Source organism: Vulpes lagopus, chromosome 2 (assembly GCF_018345385.1).
Source record: "Vulpes lagopus strain Blue_001 chromosome 2, ASM1834538v1, whole genome shotgun sequence".
In the NCBI taxonomy this organism is placed as follows: domain Eukaryota; kingdom Metazoa; phylum Chordata; class Mammalia; order Carnivora; family Canidae; genus Vulpes; species Vulpes lagopus.
This window is the reverse complement of record NC_054825.1, coordinates 1,087,019-1,106,282: the sequence shown is the minus strand read 5'-3', so window position 1 is coordinate 1,106,282 and position 19,264 is coordinate 1,087,019. Positions and strand designations below refer to the sequence as shown.

Below are 19,264 nucleotides of genomic sequence, written 5' to 3'. Positions count from 1 at the left end.
CGTGAGGATGACACCAGCAGGCGCCAAACCCGCCACTCTGCTTAAACCCACACGTTCCTAATGAAACAAGTAACTGGGCTCCTGCCGGGCCGCCCGGGAGCCCGCCAGTCCCTTGAAAACTGGGTGAATGGAGGCGATGAAGAGGGACACCTGCCTGCCCTGCCCCCCCCAGCAACCCGACGACCCCTGGTGCCGACGGAAGACCCACCCCGGATGCAGGAACCGCTCAGCCCTGCGACGTCCTGAAAGGCAAAGCCGTGGCCCCGCTGGTCAAGAGCCCGGCCCGCTGAGCCGCCAGCAGCGTGTGGCCACGTCAGCCAGACTTTCACGAGGTCCCCGGAGGCCGCGGTCCGTGGGGAGGCAGCTGGGGTCTCAGGGGGAATATTCCTAACTGCTTGTTACAAAGCTGCCGTGTGCTCCTGAAGCAGGGCTGAGGGACGCGGGGCAGCGGGGCTCCGCGTGCGGCCCCCTCACATCCTCCACTGCTGTCGGCCCGTCTGGGGACAGGAGCCTGAGTTGCTCCCGCGGCCGCTGTGAGGCTTTCCGCCCGCCGCCTCCCCACCACCTGCAAGCTCGGGGCCACAGGCCAGGCCCCATTCCCGCATCCCCCACCTGGGGAGCCTCACGGTTCAGCCCACGCCAAATGGGAGGATGGCCCCGCTGTGCGTGCCTCCCGGGGATGCTTGCTCAGACGGGGCGGACACTACAGGCCCGGAGACAGGGATGAATAAGGCACCTGGGGGGGGGGGGTGTTGCTGTGAGGAAGGGGCACGACATGGCAGGGTCAGCGTGTGGAGCAGGGCTGGGCATCTGGGGCACCGGCCACGGTCTGCGGGCACTCGGGCAGGGGGTAGGCAGCAGGCCTGCCCGGGGTCGGGGGTCCAAGCGATCACCCTCGGGAAAGGACCCCAGAGCTGCTAGCTGGGGTGCCAGCGGCCCTGGCAGGGAGGGTTGACACTTCCCCAGATGGCACAGTGGGTGTGGTCCATGGTGACGCCCCTGGCTGGGCCTTTACTCTGAATGCGCCGGGTGCAGAGAGGAGGGCTGGGCAGGGCTTGACCCGCACAGACTTCCTCCCGTGGACAGTGGGTGGCGGCAGGTGAGTCGAGGTGGGGCTGCCTGCAGTGGGGAGCAGCGGGGCCCAGCTCCGGAGCTGGGTGTGAGGGTGGGATGGCTTTGGGGGGTGCATGAGGGGAGGATGGGATTGGGGATGGTGACCCCACACGAGGTGCCGTGGACGGCGACGGGGAGCCCAGAGGCAGGCGGGAGGCGAAGCGCCACCTGGAGTGCTGGACCAGGGGCAGGTGAGCCACACTCTCACCCCATATTAGGTTCTGAGCACCGACTCGGTGCCACGTGCAGGTGCTGGGGCCATTCTGCCGAGGTGGAAGTTCTAGATGGAAACAAGAGATTCAGACCAAACTCTGAGTGTTTCCAAAGATCTAGACATTACATGTCACCTAGGGAGCGAGTGCCTAGAGTGGCCGCCCCATGGCCCAGAACGTCACAGAAGGTGAGTGCGACAGCCTGTCATCCGTGCCCGAGGCACCCGCACCTTTTTCCCGGTGATTCGTTGGCGAGGTGGCCGGCGGGCGTTCCCGGCACGGTGGGTCCTGGTCGGGGGCGAGGCGCAGGGCAGACCTGCGTGGACCCCATGTCTGCGATCTCACCTCCCAGGCCCGGGGGGCTCCAGCCGCCAGCGCCCCGCGGACGCCTGGGCGCGCAGGTCCGTGCTCTCCACCCGCAGGGCTTGACTCAGTTTCCAGAAGGAGCCGCTCTCGGGGGAGGACGGCCCGCCTCGCGGAAGGAGCCCTGAGCTTGCCCACGCGGTCCCTCGGTGTCAGCAGGGGCCGAGGCGGTTCACCAGCGACGGGCTGGCTCTTGTGTTCCAGGTGAGCCGGGTGGAGAGGGAGAAGAACCAGGAGCTGAGGCAGGTGCGGGAGCACGAGCAGCACAAGAACGCCGTCCTGCTCACCGAGCTCAAGACGAAGCTGCACGAGGAGAAGATGAAGGAGCTGCAGGCCGTGCGCGAGGCGCTGCTGCGGCAGCACGAGGCCGAGCTGCTGAGGGTCATTAAGATCAAGGACAACGAGAACCAGCGGCTGCAGGCGCTGCTGCACGCCCTGCGCGACGGCGCCCCCGACAAGGCCAAGATCGTGCTGCTGTCCGAGGCCAAGGAGGAGGCCAAGAAGGGGTTCGAGGCGGAGAAGATCAAAATGCAGCAGGAGATCTCGGAGCTCAAGGGGGCCAAGAAGCAGGTGGAGGAGGCGCTGACCATCGCGGTGCAGGCCGACAAGATCAAGGCCGCGGAGATCCGGAGCGTGTATCACCTCCACCAGGAGGAGATCTCCCGCATCAAGAAGGAGTGCGAGCGGGAGATCCGCAGGCTGGTACGTGCTGGGGGGCGCGGGGTGGGGGTGCGTGGGAGGGAGACCTGCAGGCTGGGATGTGCTCCGGGGGCTCCTGGGAGGGGCACTAGGGGTGGGGGCACTGGGGGGCAGGGGGACATGGGGAGTGCGAGCAGGAGATCCGCAGCCTGGGATGTGCTCCGGGCCGAGGGGTGCACAGGAGGGCTCTGGGGGCGGGGACGTGGGGCGTGGGAGCTCCCAGGTGCAGCAAGGTGAGCCCAGGAGGCCCACGGGGAAAGGTCGGGGCCCCAAGGCCATCCTGATGTGGGGGCGACGTGGGAAGGTGCCCTCTCCGCCTGGACCGCTGGGAGTTGCCATCCTGTCAGGACAGGAATGGCCCCAGTGCCGCAGCTTCATCTGGGGCGTCAGGGTGGCTCAGGTCACACCCGCTGCCGGTGGCTGTCACCGCAGAGTCAATGTCCTCAGAGACCCGGAGCTAAGCCGTTGAAGAGAACATTCCGGGTGTGTGGGGGGCCGTGCCTGGTTCTCCCCGTCCCTGGGAGCCTGGACCCCCTCGGTAGTTTGAGGCAATGGAGCTCTACCTTAGACCCCCGTGTCCCCAGTCACGGCGTCACCAGGACCTTGCTGGCGTTGCTGGTCATGCTCGGGGCCCCTGGGATCCCCTTAATGGGATGCAGCGATCTCCCCACCAGCACGGCTGTGCCCCAAGTTGGAAGCAGGCCCCTGTAGGTGCAGTGGGGGCCCCACAGGACCGGACGAAGCTTTTTCTCCCCCCCAACGGGCGCCTGTGTCGTGCACCTGCAGGCCTGCCCCCTGCACAAATGGGCGATCCAGGTGGAAGCTGTAGGGTCGTGGTCTCCTGCGTGGACACTGCTGCATGCAGAGCCCTGTGGTTCAGGAGGACCCCCTGGCAACACCGTCACTGACCTTGGAGTGACTCCCCACCTTTACAGGATCCTATCCTGCCCCCGCGTGGAAGCCCCTTTCCTTGAATTTCCTCTGTGGGCGGGTCGCCTCCCTTGGCCGCAGGACAGGACACCTCCGCTGGTTCTTGGGGGGGAGGTCTGCCTTTTGGTCCAAACCAGCTGCTCAAAGAGCTCATTTTGGTGGGATCTTTGCGCAGAGACGCTCATCTTCTGGTTTCCTGCTGAAGGAACAGCGATGTTTCCGGAGCGTCTGCGTGTGAGCGTCAACGTTAGGCCCCGGAGCAGAGCTCCTTGGTGATACGACTGTATTTCCCCGGCCCCTTTGTTTTCACTAATTCCGTGTTGTCTCTTCCGGCGTCTCCGTGTGCGCGGGTAGTTGGGAATTTAGCAATTAAGGATTTCTTTTATTCTGTTCAGTTCACCACTGGCCTGTGAATTCTGTGATCTGGGCTAATGAGACGCCTCTCTGTTTCCACGCTGACTTCAGCACAGGGCTGGTTTATTAGCTTATTCGACCCTTAAACAGCAGGGGAAGCACCAAGACATCCCGTCCTGTCCTGTTGTTTATGTTTTAAACAGAGGCGTCTCGTAAACCCGGGGCCGTTCACCGTAGTGAGGGCCCCTGGCCCACCCGACTGAAGAATGGGCGGAGAGGGTCTGTGTTGCCCCCGCTGGGTGGGGGGAACCCAGATGCGGGGCTGGGAGGCAGCTGGCGGCTGGTGCGGAGGGCTCCTGGCGGCCGTCAGGGGGCTGAGTGCTTCAGGGAGAGCAGGGAGGCTGTGGACCTGGTGGCCTGCAGGGGCCTGGGTGGCCCGGGTGCTGCTGTCCCGCACTCTGGAGCCGACTTGTCTGGAGACCCCCCTCCTCCAAGACTTTGTTCAAACCAAGATTAACTAAAAACGTAGCTTTGCCTGCAAGCCGCAGGGCAGCGCCTCTGCTGTCTGTCCACGTCCACATGTCCAGCAAGGAGAGGCAGGCTGCAGGACGCGAGCATTGGCTCCAGCTCCCTGGGCCGGTCCCCTCGGAGAGGAGAGGAGGGCATGGCTCCAGCTCCCTGGGCCGGTGCCCCTCGGAGAGGAGAGGAGGGCATGGCTCCAGCTCCCTGGGCCGGTCCCCTCGGAGAGGAGAGGAGGGCATGGCTCCAGCTCCCTGGGCCGGTCCCCTCGGAGAGGAGAGGAGGGCATGGCTCCAGCTCCCTGGGCCGGTGCCCCTCGGAGAGGAGAGGAGGGCATGGCTCCAGCTCCCTGGGCCGGTCCCCTCGGAGAGGAGAGGAGGGCATCGAGAAACTTCTGCTTTTCTAACCCACAGCCTGCCTGTGGAGGGCGGACTTTGCTCCTCACACCGTCCCACGGTTGGGGCTCGGGGAACTCGGGGTACCCCTGCCCTGCCCAACACACTGGAAGGCAGGAGCTACAGATGGCCCCCATGGGCCTGCCCGCCAATGCCAGGTCCAGCGCTGGACGGGGTGGGCCCGCCGGGCGCCCAGGGATGCCGGGAGGGCTGCGCGGACTCCAGGAAGGAGCCTCAGTTGCTCCAGCTTGAACTGAAGCAGCAGAGCAGAGGCCAGCCGGGCGCGGGGGGCCGGGGGGGGGTCTCTCCGGCTGCGGCCTGAGCCTTGGGGCTCCCGTCCTCGTCCTCGGCTGGCCAGGCCTGCCCTGCTTCTGTCCCGGCAGGGCTGCTGCCATGGGGACCCTCCCGACGCGGGTTCCAGGGGTTGCTCCCTCTGTTTCTATGGTAACCGCAGATCTGTACTCTGCCTGCCTGTGTGATTGTGTTCTGTTCTCCTTGTAGATGGAGGAGATAAAATTTAAAGACAGAGCAGTCTTCGTGCTGGAGAGAGAGTTAGGGGTTCAAGCCGGGCATGCTCAGAGACTGCAGCTCCAAAAAGAGGCTCTAGATGAGCAGCTGTCCCAGGTCAAAGAGGCTGATCGGCACCTGGGCAGCCCCAGACGGGAACTTCCTTATGCAGGCGGTGCAGGAGACGCCTCAGACCACTCGGGAAGCCCTGTAAGCACCTCCCCATGCTTTGCCCGGTGACCCAGAGTCACAGACAGCGCTGCACGCGGCTATGTGGCCCCGCTCGGGCAGCTCCCCAGGGAGTTGAGAGCCTAGGTCCAGAGACCAGAACCAGAACCTCCTGCCCTGGGGATGCTGACCATGTCTGCAGCCCCCCAGCCAGACCCCGGACCCCTCGGCTTATCTGGCTTGGCTGGGAGGGCAAGCAGGCTTCTGTGTCCTTCCCCCCTTGCTAACGGGGCACGGCACTGGCCTTCACTCCATCCACCCTCCCACGGCCCCCCGAGGCCTCGGGCTTCCAGCTGGAGCCCACCTGCAGCTGCCAGGCCCCCAGGGGGCTAAGGTTCCTTGCTTGCTGGTACCGGTTCCTGCCGCGGGCTGGCGGGATGAGGCCGTACGGCCTCCATCTCCATGCGCACGAGCTCCTGGCTCTCTGCTCGCCCACATCCCCACCAGTCACCCCCACCCGCTTTTTGTGTGACCATGCCACCCTTCTGCTCCTCTTCAGGCTGCCGTGACAGCATGGGGGCTGCCACCAGCCACAGGGCTGTGACATCCTTCATTCCTCATTGCTGCTCCTCATTCAGAGCCCTCTGGAGTGGTTCTGGGCAATCTGGGGTGGGGGGACTCTAAATTCCATGAACCCTCAACGCAGGTCCTGTGGGGCCCGCTCCCTAGCCTCTCCTGCACCTGCTGAATGAGGAACCCTCCCTCTGTCCTTCCTGGACGTGCATTGTTTGCTTTAAGGACAAAATGTCTGAGCTGAGCCAGCCCGAGGACAGTGACATTTCAAGAATAGAAAATGATTTTTACAATCTTATTATAAATGGCCTAACTGAATTAAATCTTGCTCTGGCGCTCGATAGATTGTGTTAACTCCAGAGAGATTCTGAAACTGGATCAAAATGTTTTCATTGATTTTTGAATGAGTTTCCAGAGGTTTCCAAAGTGACCTTATAGAACCCCAGTGTGAGGGAGCACACTTCTTGGGAAGTCACCTTTTGAAAGTCTTAAGTTGAACATCTTTTCCCGTGCTCACAGGATCACACTAGGGAAACCGCGTCCCCACCTCTGGCATAGGGCAGACCCCTGCCCGGAGCTGTACCAGCAGCACCCCGAGGGGGCCCGGAGCACCCACGCCTGCGGTGCCTGCATTTGCACGCCCTTGCCTTCCACCTCCGCACACTCATGGACATTTCTGCTCCTCTGTTCTGTCCCCATGTGCGGTTTGCTGTGCCCGTGGTGGCCAGCCGGCACTCACCCACCCACCCGCCATGTGCAATCACGGGCGATCATGACACAGAGCTGCTTTGTTTTCCACGGTGTGCTGGGATTTGCAGAGGTTTTTATGCCTGTGCCTACGAACAGTTATTTGCAGTTGATTTTTGTTTTAGGAACAGCAGTTGGATGAAAAGGATGCTCGGCGCTTCCAACTTAAAATTGCAGAGCTGAGTGCGATCATTCGGAAGCTGGAGGACCGAAACGCCTTGCTGTCGGAAGAAAGGAATGAGCTGGTGAGTGGCAATGGGGCAGGGGCACGGGGGATCTGGATCCTATGGGTCTGGGGTCAGGGCGGGAGGGCAGAGGACGCCCACCTCCAAAATTCCCTTGTGGAAAGGAGTGATGGTGCCAAGGGCAGGGCTTGCCTGCAGGCCTCTCAGCCGTTTCAATAAAACTTTATGAACAAAACCTGGTGGGGGGGGGGGCCAGATGTGGGCCACAGGCACGGGTGGGCTAATGCCCGTTCCATATTATTGAGCAAAAAAGTTCCCTCAGTCCTGTGGGTTGTCTGGGGTGAGTGAGGCCCTCGCCCCGCGGTGGAGCCATCCCGATCGCTCCTGGCAGGCGCTGGAATTTCCAGGTACCTCTGCCTGCGTGGGAGCTTCTCCAAGGGCCTGGCCAGTTCGTGGCAGCTCTTATTGGCAAAACAGAGCCTCTGCCCCATACCCCTCCCTTGCTGTAGCCAAAGCTTGTTCTGGTCAGTTTGCGACTCTGTGCAGGGACTGTTGGCTCCAGTCACACTTAAAATCATGCTGAGTGATTAATTTGGTCTTTCAGTTAAAGCGCTTAAGGGAAGCTGAGAGCCAATACAAGCCCTTGCTGGATAAAAACAAACGCCTTACCCGGAAAAATGAAGATCTGTCCCATACTTTACGTCGGATGGAAAACAAGTTAAAATTTGTCACGCAGGAGAACATAGAAATGGTAAGGGGCCCTGACAGGTCCGACCGGCCCGTGGGATCGCTCAAGCTCCCCAGCGATGAGCAACAGCCCCCCCCCCACTTGTCACCTGCAAGGCTTGATAATAAGGTCCCCATCAGGCCTCTGGTCTCACATACTCTGTGGGGACGGGAACCAATGCGGAGCCTCCCTGGTTGAGGAGAGCACTGGAGGGAAGAGGTCGTGGGCACCGCCTGGGCAGATCCCGGCAGGGAGGTCACTGAGCAGGTCAGCCCCAGGCCTGCGGCCCCACCAACACCAGAGCTCCGGGGGCACCTGCGGACCCCCAGGAAGAGCGCAGCCCACCTGCGTGGAGGGGGAGGGGCTCGCAGACCAGCAGCGCGCCCCAGCTGCGGGAGGGTCCCCTAGTGGGGTGTGGGAAGGTCAGCTGGTGCCCCCGGGCCCTTCTTAGTTCGGCCACAGTAATTCAGCACGACCGTAGTGGGGGTCACCCCGCTCGCCCCCTCCCGCCGCCCCGTTGCTGCAGAAATGCCTCCTTCCCAGGCTCAGCCCCCAGGAGCCCGCGGGGTGCGCCGGGTCAGGGCGCCAGGTCCGGGGTGCAGGCTCGCCCCGCGCGCCCCCAGGGCCCTGCAGAGGGGCCCCTGCCCCCCGCCCCGGCGCGAGCCACGGGCAGAGAGCCCCTCCCTGCACCCCTGTGACGGTCTGGCTGGCTTTGCAGAGACAGAGAGCAGGGATCATCCGGAGACCCAGCTCCTTGAACGACCTGGACCAAAGTCAGGACGACAGAGAAGTGGACTTCTTGAGACTTCAGATTGTGGAGCAGCAGAACCTCATAGACGAGCTCTCCAAGGTGCCCGCGCCCCCGGGGTGGTGCCCTCGCGCCCGCGCTGCCTCCGCCAGCGCCCTGGGCCTGCTGCTGCCCTCCCGCCCCGGCCCCGCCCCGCCGGCCCCAGGCCCCGCCCCGCCGCCCAGGCCCCGCCCCTCCCCAGGCCCCTCCCACCACCCCGGCCTCGGCCCCGCCCCTCACCTCAACCTCCGCCGGCCACGCCCTCGACCGCGTGTCCAGCCCTCGGTCCCGCCCCTCCCCGGCCCCGCCCCGCCCGCCCAGGCCCCGCCCCGCCCGCCCTCAACTCCGCCCATCACCCCGCCCTCGGCCCCGCCTTTCCCCTCAATCTCCGCCGGCCACGCCCTAGGCCGCGCGTCCCGCCTTCGGTCCCGCCCCTCCCGTCATGGGCCCCGCCCCTCCGGCCACGGACTCGCCCCCGCCCCACCCTGGCCCCTCCCCTTCTTGCCTCACGCCCCGCCCCTCCAGCCTTTGACTTGCCCATCAGCCCCTCAATCTCCGCCGGCCACGCCCTCGGCCACGCCCACGCGGCCTTTCAGCCACGCCCCCACCACTCCCCTCCCATTTCCCTCGGTCCCGACCACCTTCCCCGCCCCGCCCGTCGGCCCCGCCCCTCGCCCCTCAGCCCCTCCCCTCCCACCCCCTCAGCCTCTCCCTTCCCTCCCCTCTCCTCCCCCCTTCCCTCCCCTTGCCACCCCTTCCCTCCCCTTGCCACCCCTTCCTCCCTTCCCTCCCCCCCTTTCCCCACCACTGCCACTCCCTCCCCTCCCTTCCTTACTCCTCCTGCCCCTCCCTTCCCTCCCCTCCCCTCCCCCCCCTCCCTGGGGACCCCACCAGGATCAGGCCCCAGGGGCCCTCTCTAGAACTGTGTGGTCTCCTAATCACTCTGGCCCCGGGGTATCCAGGGCAGCGATGCTGCTGCGGTGTTGGTTCCCTGGCCCTGGGGACAGGGGTGTCACCTGGGGGCTGAGCACACAGTCCCCCATTGTCAGTGTGGAGGTGGGAATCCGCGGGTGCCAGCAGGGGCCTGGTGCCTCCTCAGGTGCTAGGCCAGGGCCCATCCTGTGCCCCCGGAGGCTTCTGGTGGCTGTGGGCGTCTCACACCTGCTCCTGCTGTCTCCGAGGAGCCCGTCCTCTGTGTCCCCTTCTCTCCTGAGCACACCTGCCCACCCCACTGCAGGGCCAGCTCACCTCCTGACCCCTCACTCAGTCACATCTGCAAAGACCCTATTCCAAATAAGGTCCACATGCAGGTGCTGGGCATGAGGACCTCTACACTGCCCTGTCCCTGTCCCTACACCCCCTCTACGTGCCCTGTCCCTGTCCCTACACCCCCTCTATGTGCCCTGTCCCTACACCACCTCCATGTGCCCTGTCCCTGTCCCTGCACCCCCTCTACATGCCCTCTCCTTGTCCCTACACCCCCTCTACTTGCCCTGTCCCTGTCCCTACACCCCCTCTATGTGCCCTGTCCCTACACCACCTCCATGTGCCCTGTCCCTGTCCCTGCACCCCCTCTACATGCCCTCTCCTTGTCCCTACACCCCCTCTACTTGCCCTATCCCTGTCCTAAACCCCCTCTACGTCCCTGTCCCTGCCCTACACCCCCTCTACATGCCCTATCCCTGTCCTACACCCCCTCTACGTGCCCTGTCCCTACACCACCTCCATGTGCCCTGTCCCTGTCCCTACACCCCCTCTACTTGCCCGGTCCCTGTCCTACACCCCCTCTACATGTCCTGTCCCTGTCCTACACCCCCTCTACATGCCCTGTCCCTGTCCCTAAACCTCCTCTGCATGCCCTGTCCCTGTCCTACAGCCCCTCTACGTGCCCTGTCCCTGTCCCTACACCCCCTCTACATGCCCGGTCCCTGTCCTACACCCCCTCTACGTGCCTTGTCCTTACACCACCTCCATGTGCCCTGTCCCTACACCCCCTCTACATGCCCTATCCCTGTCCTACAACCCCTCTACGTGCCTTGTCCTTACACCACCTCCATGTGCCCTGTCCCTACACCCCCTCTACATGCCCTGTCCCTGTTCCTATACCCCCTCTACATGCCCTGTCCCTGTCCCTGCACCCCCGCTACATGCCCTGTCCCTGTCCCTACACCCCCTCTACACTGGCCTGTCCTTGTCCCTACACCTACACCAGTTTTGCAAGTAGTCCTGCATCAAATCCTCCTCCAATTACTCTGCTTGGGGGCCTTCTGCCTCTTGTTGGGGTCCACTGGGATCATTTCTGCATGTCGCCTTGGTCATTCTATGACCTTGGGGGGCAGCAGAAGGGACAACAGCACCTCCTTGCTGGTGTGGCTTATGGCCCAGCAGTGCTGGCCTGGCCTGGCTTCTTGTTGTTTTAGTAAGTTTAATGCCCAACGTGCAGCTTGCACTCAAGACCCTGAGGTCAAGAGCCACGTGCTCCACGCTGAGCCGGCCTGGCGCCCGGGGCCTGTCTCGTGTGATGATTGAAGTGGCCTCCAGAGTACCAGGAGATCGTACTGCCCAGCACGGGCTGTAGGACGGGGTCCCATCAGCACAGCCCTCCCCGACCGGCCCGAGAGTGACCGTCAGTCCCCACGTGTCTAAGAATCTATGGGCTGGGCGGGGGGTGGGGGGGAGGATGGGAAGAGGAAGAGGCCTTGGTCCATCGCCGTTGTCCACCATTGCAGATGCCGAAGGGTGGGCCCGAGCCCAGGACCCTGGGGGCTTCTGCAGGTCTCACGGTGACTTGGGAGGTCAGCTGAGGGAGGCAGGACCATGAGGCCGCGTCAGATGGCCCTCGGCAGGCAGTGGGAGGCGGTGGGCGCCCTGGGTGCCCTGGGGAGCAGGCTGTGCTCCCAGCTCCCTAACACGCTGTTCTGTCCCTAGACGCTTGAGACGGCCGGCTACGTGAAGAGCGTGCTAGTAAGTGATTCTTCCCTCCGTCCACACCCGTTTCCCGGGCCCCTGGTGCTGGTGGCTCCTGCTCGTCCACACAGAGGCGCTACCTGCCCAGAGGCTTTGCAGGGGTGACCGGGACGCCCACCCCTGAGCGTCAGCTAGATGCCCCTCGGGGCCTTTGGTGACACCTGCAGGAGGAGCACCCAGCTTGGCTCGTTACTCAGGGACGCGGCCCTCCCTGGGGCTCTCACCCCCACACGGTTTCTCCCCGGCCCGCGTGGTCGTGGCTGCTGCGTGGTCAGGGCCATGGAAACGCAGTGGAGCTCCCTGGGGAGAAACGGGTGTGTGGTCTCCCTCCGTGTCTGCAGGGTCCGTCTCCACCTGCGTGGGGACACCGTCCCCAGACACCTGCTCGGACAGTACGGAGCAGGGTGGGCTCCATCCACTTGGAGCCTGCTTCTGTGTGCATGGCTCAGCGCCCACCCCGAGCCACACGCTGTGACAGGCTGGAGCACCCTGAGCGTGGTGGGGCGACAGCCCCCCATGTGGACCACAGTCCCGCGGCACCACGTGCCCCCTGCACCGTCAGAGCCCAGGGCCCTCCGCGAGCGGCGCCGCGGGTCGTGACCTTGCAGGCAGCACGGCCACCTAGGAACCGCCCGCGGGGTCCCTTCCCTTCCGACGCCCACGCGGGAATATCAGCAGGGCTGCTCGCCCACTCAGGAAATCTCTTCCTCCGGTTTTTGCAGGAGCGAGACAAGCTTTTAAGATATCGGAAGCAAAGAAAGAAAATGGCCAAACTCCCCAAGGTAAAGTAGACAAAGTCGACGTACACGTGCGCAAAGTGTGTTTTTAGAAGCCACTTCACGTGACTGAGTTTCTCTCTGGAGGTGAAGAGAGGATAACCTCATTATTTCTAAAAATTGCCACCGAACAGCAACCAGAACGAGCCCCAAATCAGTACTCTGTGGTTTTAGATTTAACGCTCCTACCTTCTTGCTTTTTTAAATTTCCCAGAGAGGTTGGGATTCCTGACAGCGGGGAGGAGGGTTCCCGGGCGGCCTTCCCCTGCCCGCGTGGGGGTGAGACTCCCGTGGCCCTGGGGCCGCAGTCCCGGCCTCCGCTGCACCAGTGTCCGCTGGCCCCCCGCCGGCCCTCGGGCAGACCTGCGCCCCGGGAGTGTGAAGCACAATCCTTTCCTTTTATTTTTTTTTAAAAGATTTTATTTATTCTTAAGAGAGAGGGAGAGAGAGAGGCAGAGACCCAGGCAGAGGGAGAGGCAGGCTCCACGCAGGGAGCCCGACTCGGGACTCGATCCCAGGACCCTGGGGTCATGCCCCGGGCCGAAGGCGGCGCTAAACCGCTGAGCCCCCCGGGCTGCCCCAGAATCCTTTCCGACAGCTGTAAGCTCTTCACTAGAGAACGTTCAGGAGATGTTCCTGGGAACTCTCCGCTTTATGCAAAATGCGTGTGTTTTCTTGTTTGGCTTTTGAACGCTCGAGGGTGTGGTCACGCAGGCTGGAGAGGCTCCGGGGGCCACCAGTGCCGCTCAGCTGGTCCCGAGAGGCCCGAGGAAGGGGGACGGGCGTTGGGCGCTCTCTCCCCTCAGGGTTACTGCAGCGCATTTAGGGAGCTTCTGGAGGCCGGAGCCTGGCCCGAGGGCACCAGCTGGGGGAGGCCCAGGAGGGCGGGCGCTTCCGTGAGGCAGGACTGGGGAGACGCCAGGTGATGCGACAAAGGCCAGAGCCATCAGGACAGGCCAGTGGCCAAGGGCAGGATGTTGGTTGACGAAGGCGTGGGGCGCCGGCCACAGTCCCCTCTGACTTTGGTGACCGACGACCTGCACGGCTGGACCGTGAAGGGGCCCGTTGGGGTCTCAGCAGAAGGAGGACCCAGGAGGCTCCGGTGACCGTCTGGGCCAGGAGTCAGGGCGAGTGTCAGGGACACCGGCAGGAGGGACTTGGACGGAGAGGAGGTGGACGTGGGGCGAGGAGGGGACGCGGGTCCACGTCTGGGCTGACTCGGTTCCTTTCGGTCAGAAGCCGGTGGTGGTGGAGACCTTCTTCGGATATGACGAAGAGGCCTCCCTGGAATCCGACGGCTCTTCCATCTCTTACCAAACGGACAGGACGGACCAGACCCCGTGTACCCCTGACGACGACCTGGAGGAGGTAGCTTCCCCCGGGGCTTCTGGCCGGGGGGGGGGGCGGGGGCGGGGCGGGGACCCCGGGGCGTGGGGGTGGGCTGGCTGGCCTCCCTGCTGCGCCCCGGGCCTGGGATCCCGCACGTGACAAGGGCTCCCGTTGCTGGCCGCCCGTGCGTCCGTCCCTTTGCACGCGCTCAGCCCTCACCCCGCCGCTGAGCCCGTGCCCGTCCGACGGTGGTACGGGGCCTCCCTGCCCCTCCAGGGGCTGAACCACGCCGTGTGGGGAGCTCGGCACCAACGCCAGGGGCCCCGCCGAGGTGGACGTCAGGGCCACCAAACGGTGTGGAGCAGCGTTGCCTCTGACGAAAGCACAACCAGCCCGTCCTGCCCACCGGTCCTTCTTCTGGAAGGGACCACCCCAAATGCAGGCGGCCGTCGGAGCCCCGCACGTGGGGGGAGGCCTGTGCTTGGCTGGGTCTGACCGGCTCGGCCTCTGGGGCCGAAGGTCAAGGAGTGGCCGGCAGTCCACGGCCGGGACAGGCCCAGAGGCGCTGGAGGGTGGGGTCTCCCCTGGCAGATGCGGGTGGGTGGCCCCATGGCCATGCACCTGCTTGGAGACCAGACGTTGTAGCGCAGCTGCTCCAGTGGCCTCGGGGCGCGGGGGGAGCTGGGGCCAGGCCACTCTGGGACACAGCCACCCTCCGTGTCAGAGCTAGGCCTAGGTCTTGGAGCAGCCAGCACCTCGGGGTGCGGTGGGGCCCTGGGAAGGCAGCCGGCCGGGGCCCCCCCCCCCCCCCGTCTCCCTGGGGCAGCAGGTGTCCTCGTAGCCGGAGGAGGCATTTGGGCCTCACGGCAGGAAGGGAGCCTGCAGTGTGAGGTGGGGCGGGGGACATGCAGTCGCAGGCCCAGGGCTCACCTGACACCCCCTCCGCCGAGCCCCTGGCCCGGCTGCCGGCCGTGCGGCTCACCCTGGCCTCCGTGTAGCCAGGGCCCTTTCAGCCTGGGGGCTCGGGGCTCAGCTCCGGGGCGCAGGTAACGCCGCGTCTCTCTGCCCCTGCCCAGGGCGTGGCCAAGGAGGAGACGGAGCTGAGGTTCCGGCAGCTGACCATGGAGTACCAGGCTCTGCAGCGGGCCTACGCCTTGCTGCAGGAGCAGGTCGGAGGGACGCTGGACGCCGAGCGAGAAGTTAAGGTCTAAGTGACTTCCACTCCACGACGTTCCGGCTCCCGCTGGGCTCCTCCCCGCTTGACCCCCGGCCTTGGCAGGGACACTTGCATCGCTTCACCTTCCGGGCCGAGCCCTCTCTCCCACGGTTATTGTCGGGGCTGCTGCTGCTCGCTGAGGCAGTTAGAACCCGTGGTCGGGAAGCAGCGCTGGCGGTCGGCCCGGCGGGGGTGGGACCTGCCAGGGCGGGCCCGGGTCGGGTGTGAGTGGCGGCCCCCCCCCCCAGAGCCGTGTGCGTCCCCTCCGGGGACTGGCTGGTGGACAAGGTGAAGCCTGCCCCCTTGCAGGCCTGCCAGTGGCGCCCGGGGCAGCTCTCGCATAGTCGAGGCGCAGAGATGGAGAAGGGCCAGCACGGCAGCTCGGTTCTTGAAATTCGCTGAGATTATTCATTTATCTAATAAATTCCGAGCTCGGGTGCTGTCCCCACCTTGACCCTGAGCCTCACCAGGCAGGCCCTGCTGGGAGCAGGTACGTGTCCCCCTCCTGCCCCTGCTTCCCTGGACCCTGGGCCGGTGCTCATGCCCCGGCCACCAGAGGCAGGACATGGGGCCGACGGCCGGCCTCGCTAGGCTGCGCCCTCCCCTCCCTGAGCCCCCTCGCCCCTGCCCTGTGGCTCAGAGAGGATGCCCAGCAGAGGGAGATGGGCTGTGTCCCTGTAGACTGGAGGGCTCCCGGCCCAGCTGCCCTGGGGTCTGGGACCAACCGTGTCCCCAGCCACACAGGGCGAGAGGCCTTCGGCTGGCTCTGCGACTCCTCGCTGCCCCGAGCCCCTGGGCCTACTCCCTGTTGGCAAATAGACTGCCGAGAACTGTCTCCAGCCTCGCTTCTGTCACTGTGGCCCTGGGTGAGGGGGTGTCAGGGGCCTGGGGGGAGGAGGGCCATGTGGGCCAGAGAGGGAGAGCGGATCCGTGGAGCCACCCGGAGAGGAACCCAGGGCTGGGCGGGGGGATACCCTGCCCTCCTCAAGTTGAGGGACCCCGACCCCGGCCCAGCTGGCCCAAACGCTCTGTGGGCGCCAGGGAGCAAGAGCTTGGTCGGAATGAAGTGCCCTGTGGCTCGGACCCTCTGGGGGCACTGCGGGGCGTCTGCAGGGGCCGGTGGGCCAGGAAGGCAGGTGCACGCAGAATGCGGAGCACGAGGGGCCCCAGGACCGGCAGGGGCGCCAGTGTGGGGTGGGAAGGGCGGCCGGGCTGTGCCGGGCAGGTGGCTGAGCCCTGCCTGTGTCCTCAGTGTCGCCCCGAGGCAGGAACAAGCCCTGGGCAGCTGTTCCATCCTGTCAGCGGAGATTTCCCCTAATAACCTCTGAGAGTGAATCTTAGGGCCACCCCGCAACCTAACTGAGGCTGCTTGTCTCGCACGAGCCCCAGCGTCCTCCCCTCTGCCCAGCATGCCCTGCCCGCCAGGGGACGGCCACCTGCCAGGGGACGGCCCCTGCCGTTAGTGGTGGCAGAGGCGGAGGCCGGCTGGGGGCCTCCGTCCCTGTGGGCCGCCCTGGCTCGGAAAGAAAGTTTGACGTATGTGTCCTCCCGTCCTACAGACCCGTGAGCAGCTACAAGCGGAAGTGCAGAGGGCCCAGACGCGCATCGAAGACCTGGAGCAGACCCTGGCCGAGCAGGGGCAGGTGAGGGCGTGGAGCCCCGGTCCCGGGAGGCTGGAGTGGGGCTGAGTCCCACTAGCACGGAGGGGGCCTGAGGGGCACAGACCCTTGACGAGGGGTTGTCTGTGGGTGTGCGTGGGGCTCACCCTGAAGACTGGCACCCCAGTGAGACATGCAGAAACCGCGAGGGACAGATATCAGGGGAAGGGCTGACGCCTCCTCCAACGGGCCTGACCTGCGGGGACCCTGTGTCCCCCCCAACCCCTGGAGATGACCGGTCACGACCCCACCGCCATGGCCATCACCACCTCTGGGCTCTTCAAATACTGGGGGAGGGCATCCTCGCCCGTGGCCATGGGCCTCTGACCTGCTGGATGGCGCAGCCTCAGCTGGACCCCACACGGGGCTGGGGGACGTCCGCGAAGGGCTGGGAGGGTGTGCATGGGGGAGCACCTGGCTCAGCACCAAGCCCTGTGCACACCCACGGTGGTCCTCAGTGTGGTAACTGGTGGGCAGGTGGCAGGATGGGCAAGGGGAAGACCCAGATGACACGGGGTCACATTGCCAACACCCCCGCCTGAGCACGTGTGGCCCAGGATGCTGTGTGGGCACCTGCGGCCCTTTCCCTGAAACACGCAGGCTGGCTCGTGCCCCACCACGCCGCTGCCTCTCCGCCCACTCCCAGAGCCACCGCGCTCGGCAGCCGGGCTGGGCACGGCCTTCGTGGACCCCGCCTGGACTTGATGAGTGCCCGGGAGCGCAGCGGCGGGGCGGCCGGACACGTGCAGGAGGACACGCTCCCAGCGGGGTCTGACCTTGCAGGACAGCCCCCGAGGGAACCTGCTCCTGCCAACTCCGTGCCAAGGTCCCTGGACCCAGGACATCCGCGTGGCACCAGGCCGTGCCTGGCCGGGGCTGGCCCGGGCCGGGAGTGCCGTCCACGCGGTGGCGTGAGGGTCCCACGGGGAGCGGGGCTGCTCGCCGGCGCCCTGTCCAGGCCCCTCCCAGGAAACGGAGGGCGAGGTGGTGGCTTTCACCCGCGCGGCGTGGACGTCATCAGGGGCCGTTGCAGAAGCCGGGGGCGGGTCCTCGTGTTGAATCCTCCGTTCTGCTGGGTTGTGGTTCAAACGTTGGCTTCGCGGTTCCTCCGGGCGGGCCTTTATTTCTCCAATTTAATTCTGTTTTCAAGGACATGAAGTGGATTGAAGAGAAGCAAGCGCTGTATCGAAGAAACCAAGAGCTCGTGGAGAAGGTAGGGCCCAGGTCCCGGCCCGGAGCGGGGAGCCCTGCGCCTCCGCCCCTGCAGCCGGCCAGCCCCGCGTGCGGCCGCGTCTGGGCTCGTGTGGCCGCCGAGGCCCAGGGGGGCCCAGGGGACGCCGGGGCAGCCTTGCCCTCTCGAGAGCGCTGGCCTCACCCCCCAGAGGCCTCGGTGAGCCCGGGAACCCTAGTCGGGGGAGAGGTCCGCTGCGGGTCACGGGCGCCGGGCCTCAGTTTCCCGCACCGCGGAGCAAGCGGAGGGTGTGCGGCGGAACCAGGGCATCGGGCGGTGGCCCCGGCCGTGGCGCTCCTGGCTTCGGGCTCACGGGAGGCCCCCACACGCTGTAGCCCCGAGTCTGTGCGCCCCGCTGGGGCTCTGCTGGCCGTTCCCGTGGGGCCCGAGCCCCTGCCCGGAGCTGCCCAGCCCACGCTGCCCCCCGGCGCTGAGCGTCCACTCGGGGCCTCCCCCACCTCGCCACCCCGCTGAGGGCAGCGCTGGCAGCCCACAGGCCGCAGACGGTGCTCAGCCGTCACATGGCCCCCGGGCAGCTGGGGATGGGGCGGGAGCCGGGGCGCCGTGTCTGAGGCAGAAAGGCCGGCAGGGCTCCGGCTGCTGTGGCCATCGTCACGCTGTCGTCACACCGCGGGGCCCTTCGCCACCAGCCACCCATCTGGCCTGGCAGAGGACGGGCAGCCCCAGCTCACAGAGAGGAGCCGGCTAGCGCGTCCCCACCAGCCCTAGGGGCACCCCGCGACCCTGCTCCCCACTCAGCGGCAGCCTCTGAGCCAAGCCCGTCACCCCCCACTGAAGCCATCAGTCCTTCCCGGGGTCGGCTCTGGCTGCCGTTAGGTCTTGAACATGAGTGACACCTGCATGCTTCCCGTGGACCCTCCGGGTCCGTCTTGAATCAGGACAGCTGTTCCTGGGGTGCTCTCGTGCACACGTACACTTGTGTGCAAGGAAATGCACGTGTGCACACATAACGTTCACATGCATACTCACCCGTGTGCACGTGTGTTCGTGTTTTCTGTACACACCCTGAGCACACTTAAAGGCTCACTTGTACACATGACACCCACACGCACATAAATGCTTGTGTTCCCGAAAATACACGCCTGCATAAATATCTGTGTGCACACATGCTCATCATACACTGTTGTGCACACTTACATGCTTCTGAGCACACACACTTGTGTGCACACATAAATGCTTGTATGCACACTGCAGCACCTCCGTGCGTAGACACTCGGGTACGCACGTCCACACACACTTAAACATGTGTGTGCACACATAGATGCTCATGTACGGTACAAACACTGTGCACACTTATAATGCTTAGGTGCACACTTTATTTGGGAGAGAGAGAGATACAGAGATAGTGAGAGAGAGCGAGCACGGGTGGGGAGGAGAGGGAGAAGCAGGCTCCCCACTGAGTAGGGAGCCCCATGCGGGACTCGATCCCAGGACCCTGGGGTCATGACATGAGCTGAGCTGAAGGCAGATACTTCACACCGATGGTGCCATTCAGGTGCCCCGGGTGCACACTTTAAACCTGTGCTCCTCTCTGGCTACCGTGGACACGGGGTCCCATCCCAGGTGGGGGCTGCCCCATGGCCTTAGCTGTGCTGCGTGGGAGGGACCTGCCCCTAATTGCACTTTGCCGGGTGCTGAGCCTCTGGATCCGTCTCCACTGAGCGCCCCTGAGCTTCCAGGCAGGGCATTCAGCTCCCCACGTTCAGTTCGGGGGGGATGGCCCGGGCCACGTGCCCCAGCGGACGCCCCTCTGGCCCACCCTTCCCTGCCTCACCGGGCCACGTGCC

General features: G+C 65.2%; 1 protein-coding gene across 1 annotated transcript in view; it reads left to right on the top strand.

The window, feature by feature from the left end:
* Window positions 1–19,264, top strand: part of JAKMIP3 (Janus kinase and microtubule interacting protein 3) — a 73,171-nt gene that overhangs the window by 26,530 nt on the left and 27,377 nt on the right. Inside the window, exons 3-13 of the mRNA XM_041743638.1 lie at window positions 1,893–2,390; window positions 5,087–5,302; window positions 6,706–6,825; window positions 7,370–7,516; window positions 8,211–8,342; window positions 11,208–11,243; window positions 11,969–12,028; window positions 13,262–13,390; window positions 14,428–14,556; window positions 16,127–16,210; window positions 17,376–17,438. Of these exons, the coding sequence (XP_041599572.1) occupies window positions 1,893–2,390; window positions 5,087–5,302; window positions 6,706–6,825; window positions 7,370–7,516; window positions 8,211–8,342; window positions 11,208–11,243; window positions 11,969–12,028; window positions 13,262–13,390; window positions 14,428–14,556; window positions 16,127–16,210; window positions 17,376–17,438 (1,614 nt within the window). The remainder of the gene's footprint in view (window positions 1–1,892; window positions 2,391–5,086; window positions 5,303–6,705; window positions 6,826–7,369; window positions 7,517–8,210; window positions 8,343–11,207; window positions 11,244–11,968; window positions 12,029–13,261; window positions 13,391–14,427; window positions 14,557–16,126; window positions 16,211–17,375; window positions 17,439–19,264) is intronic.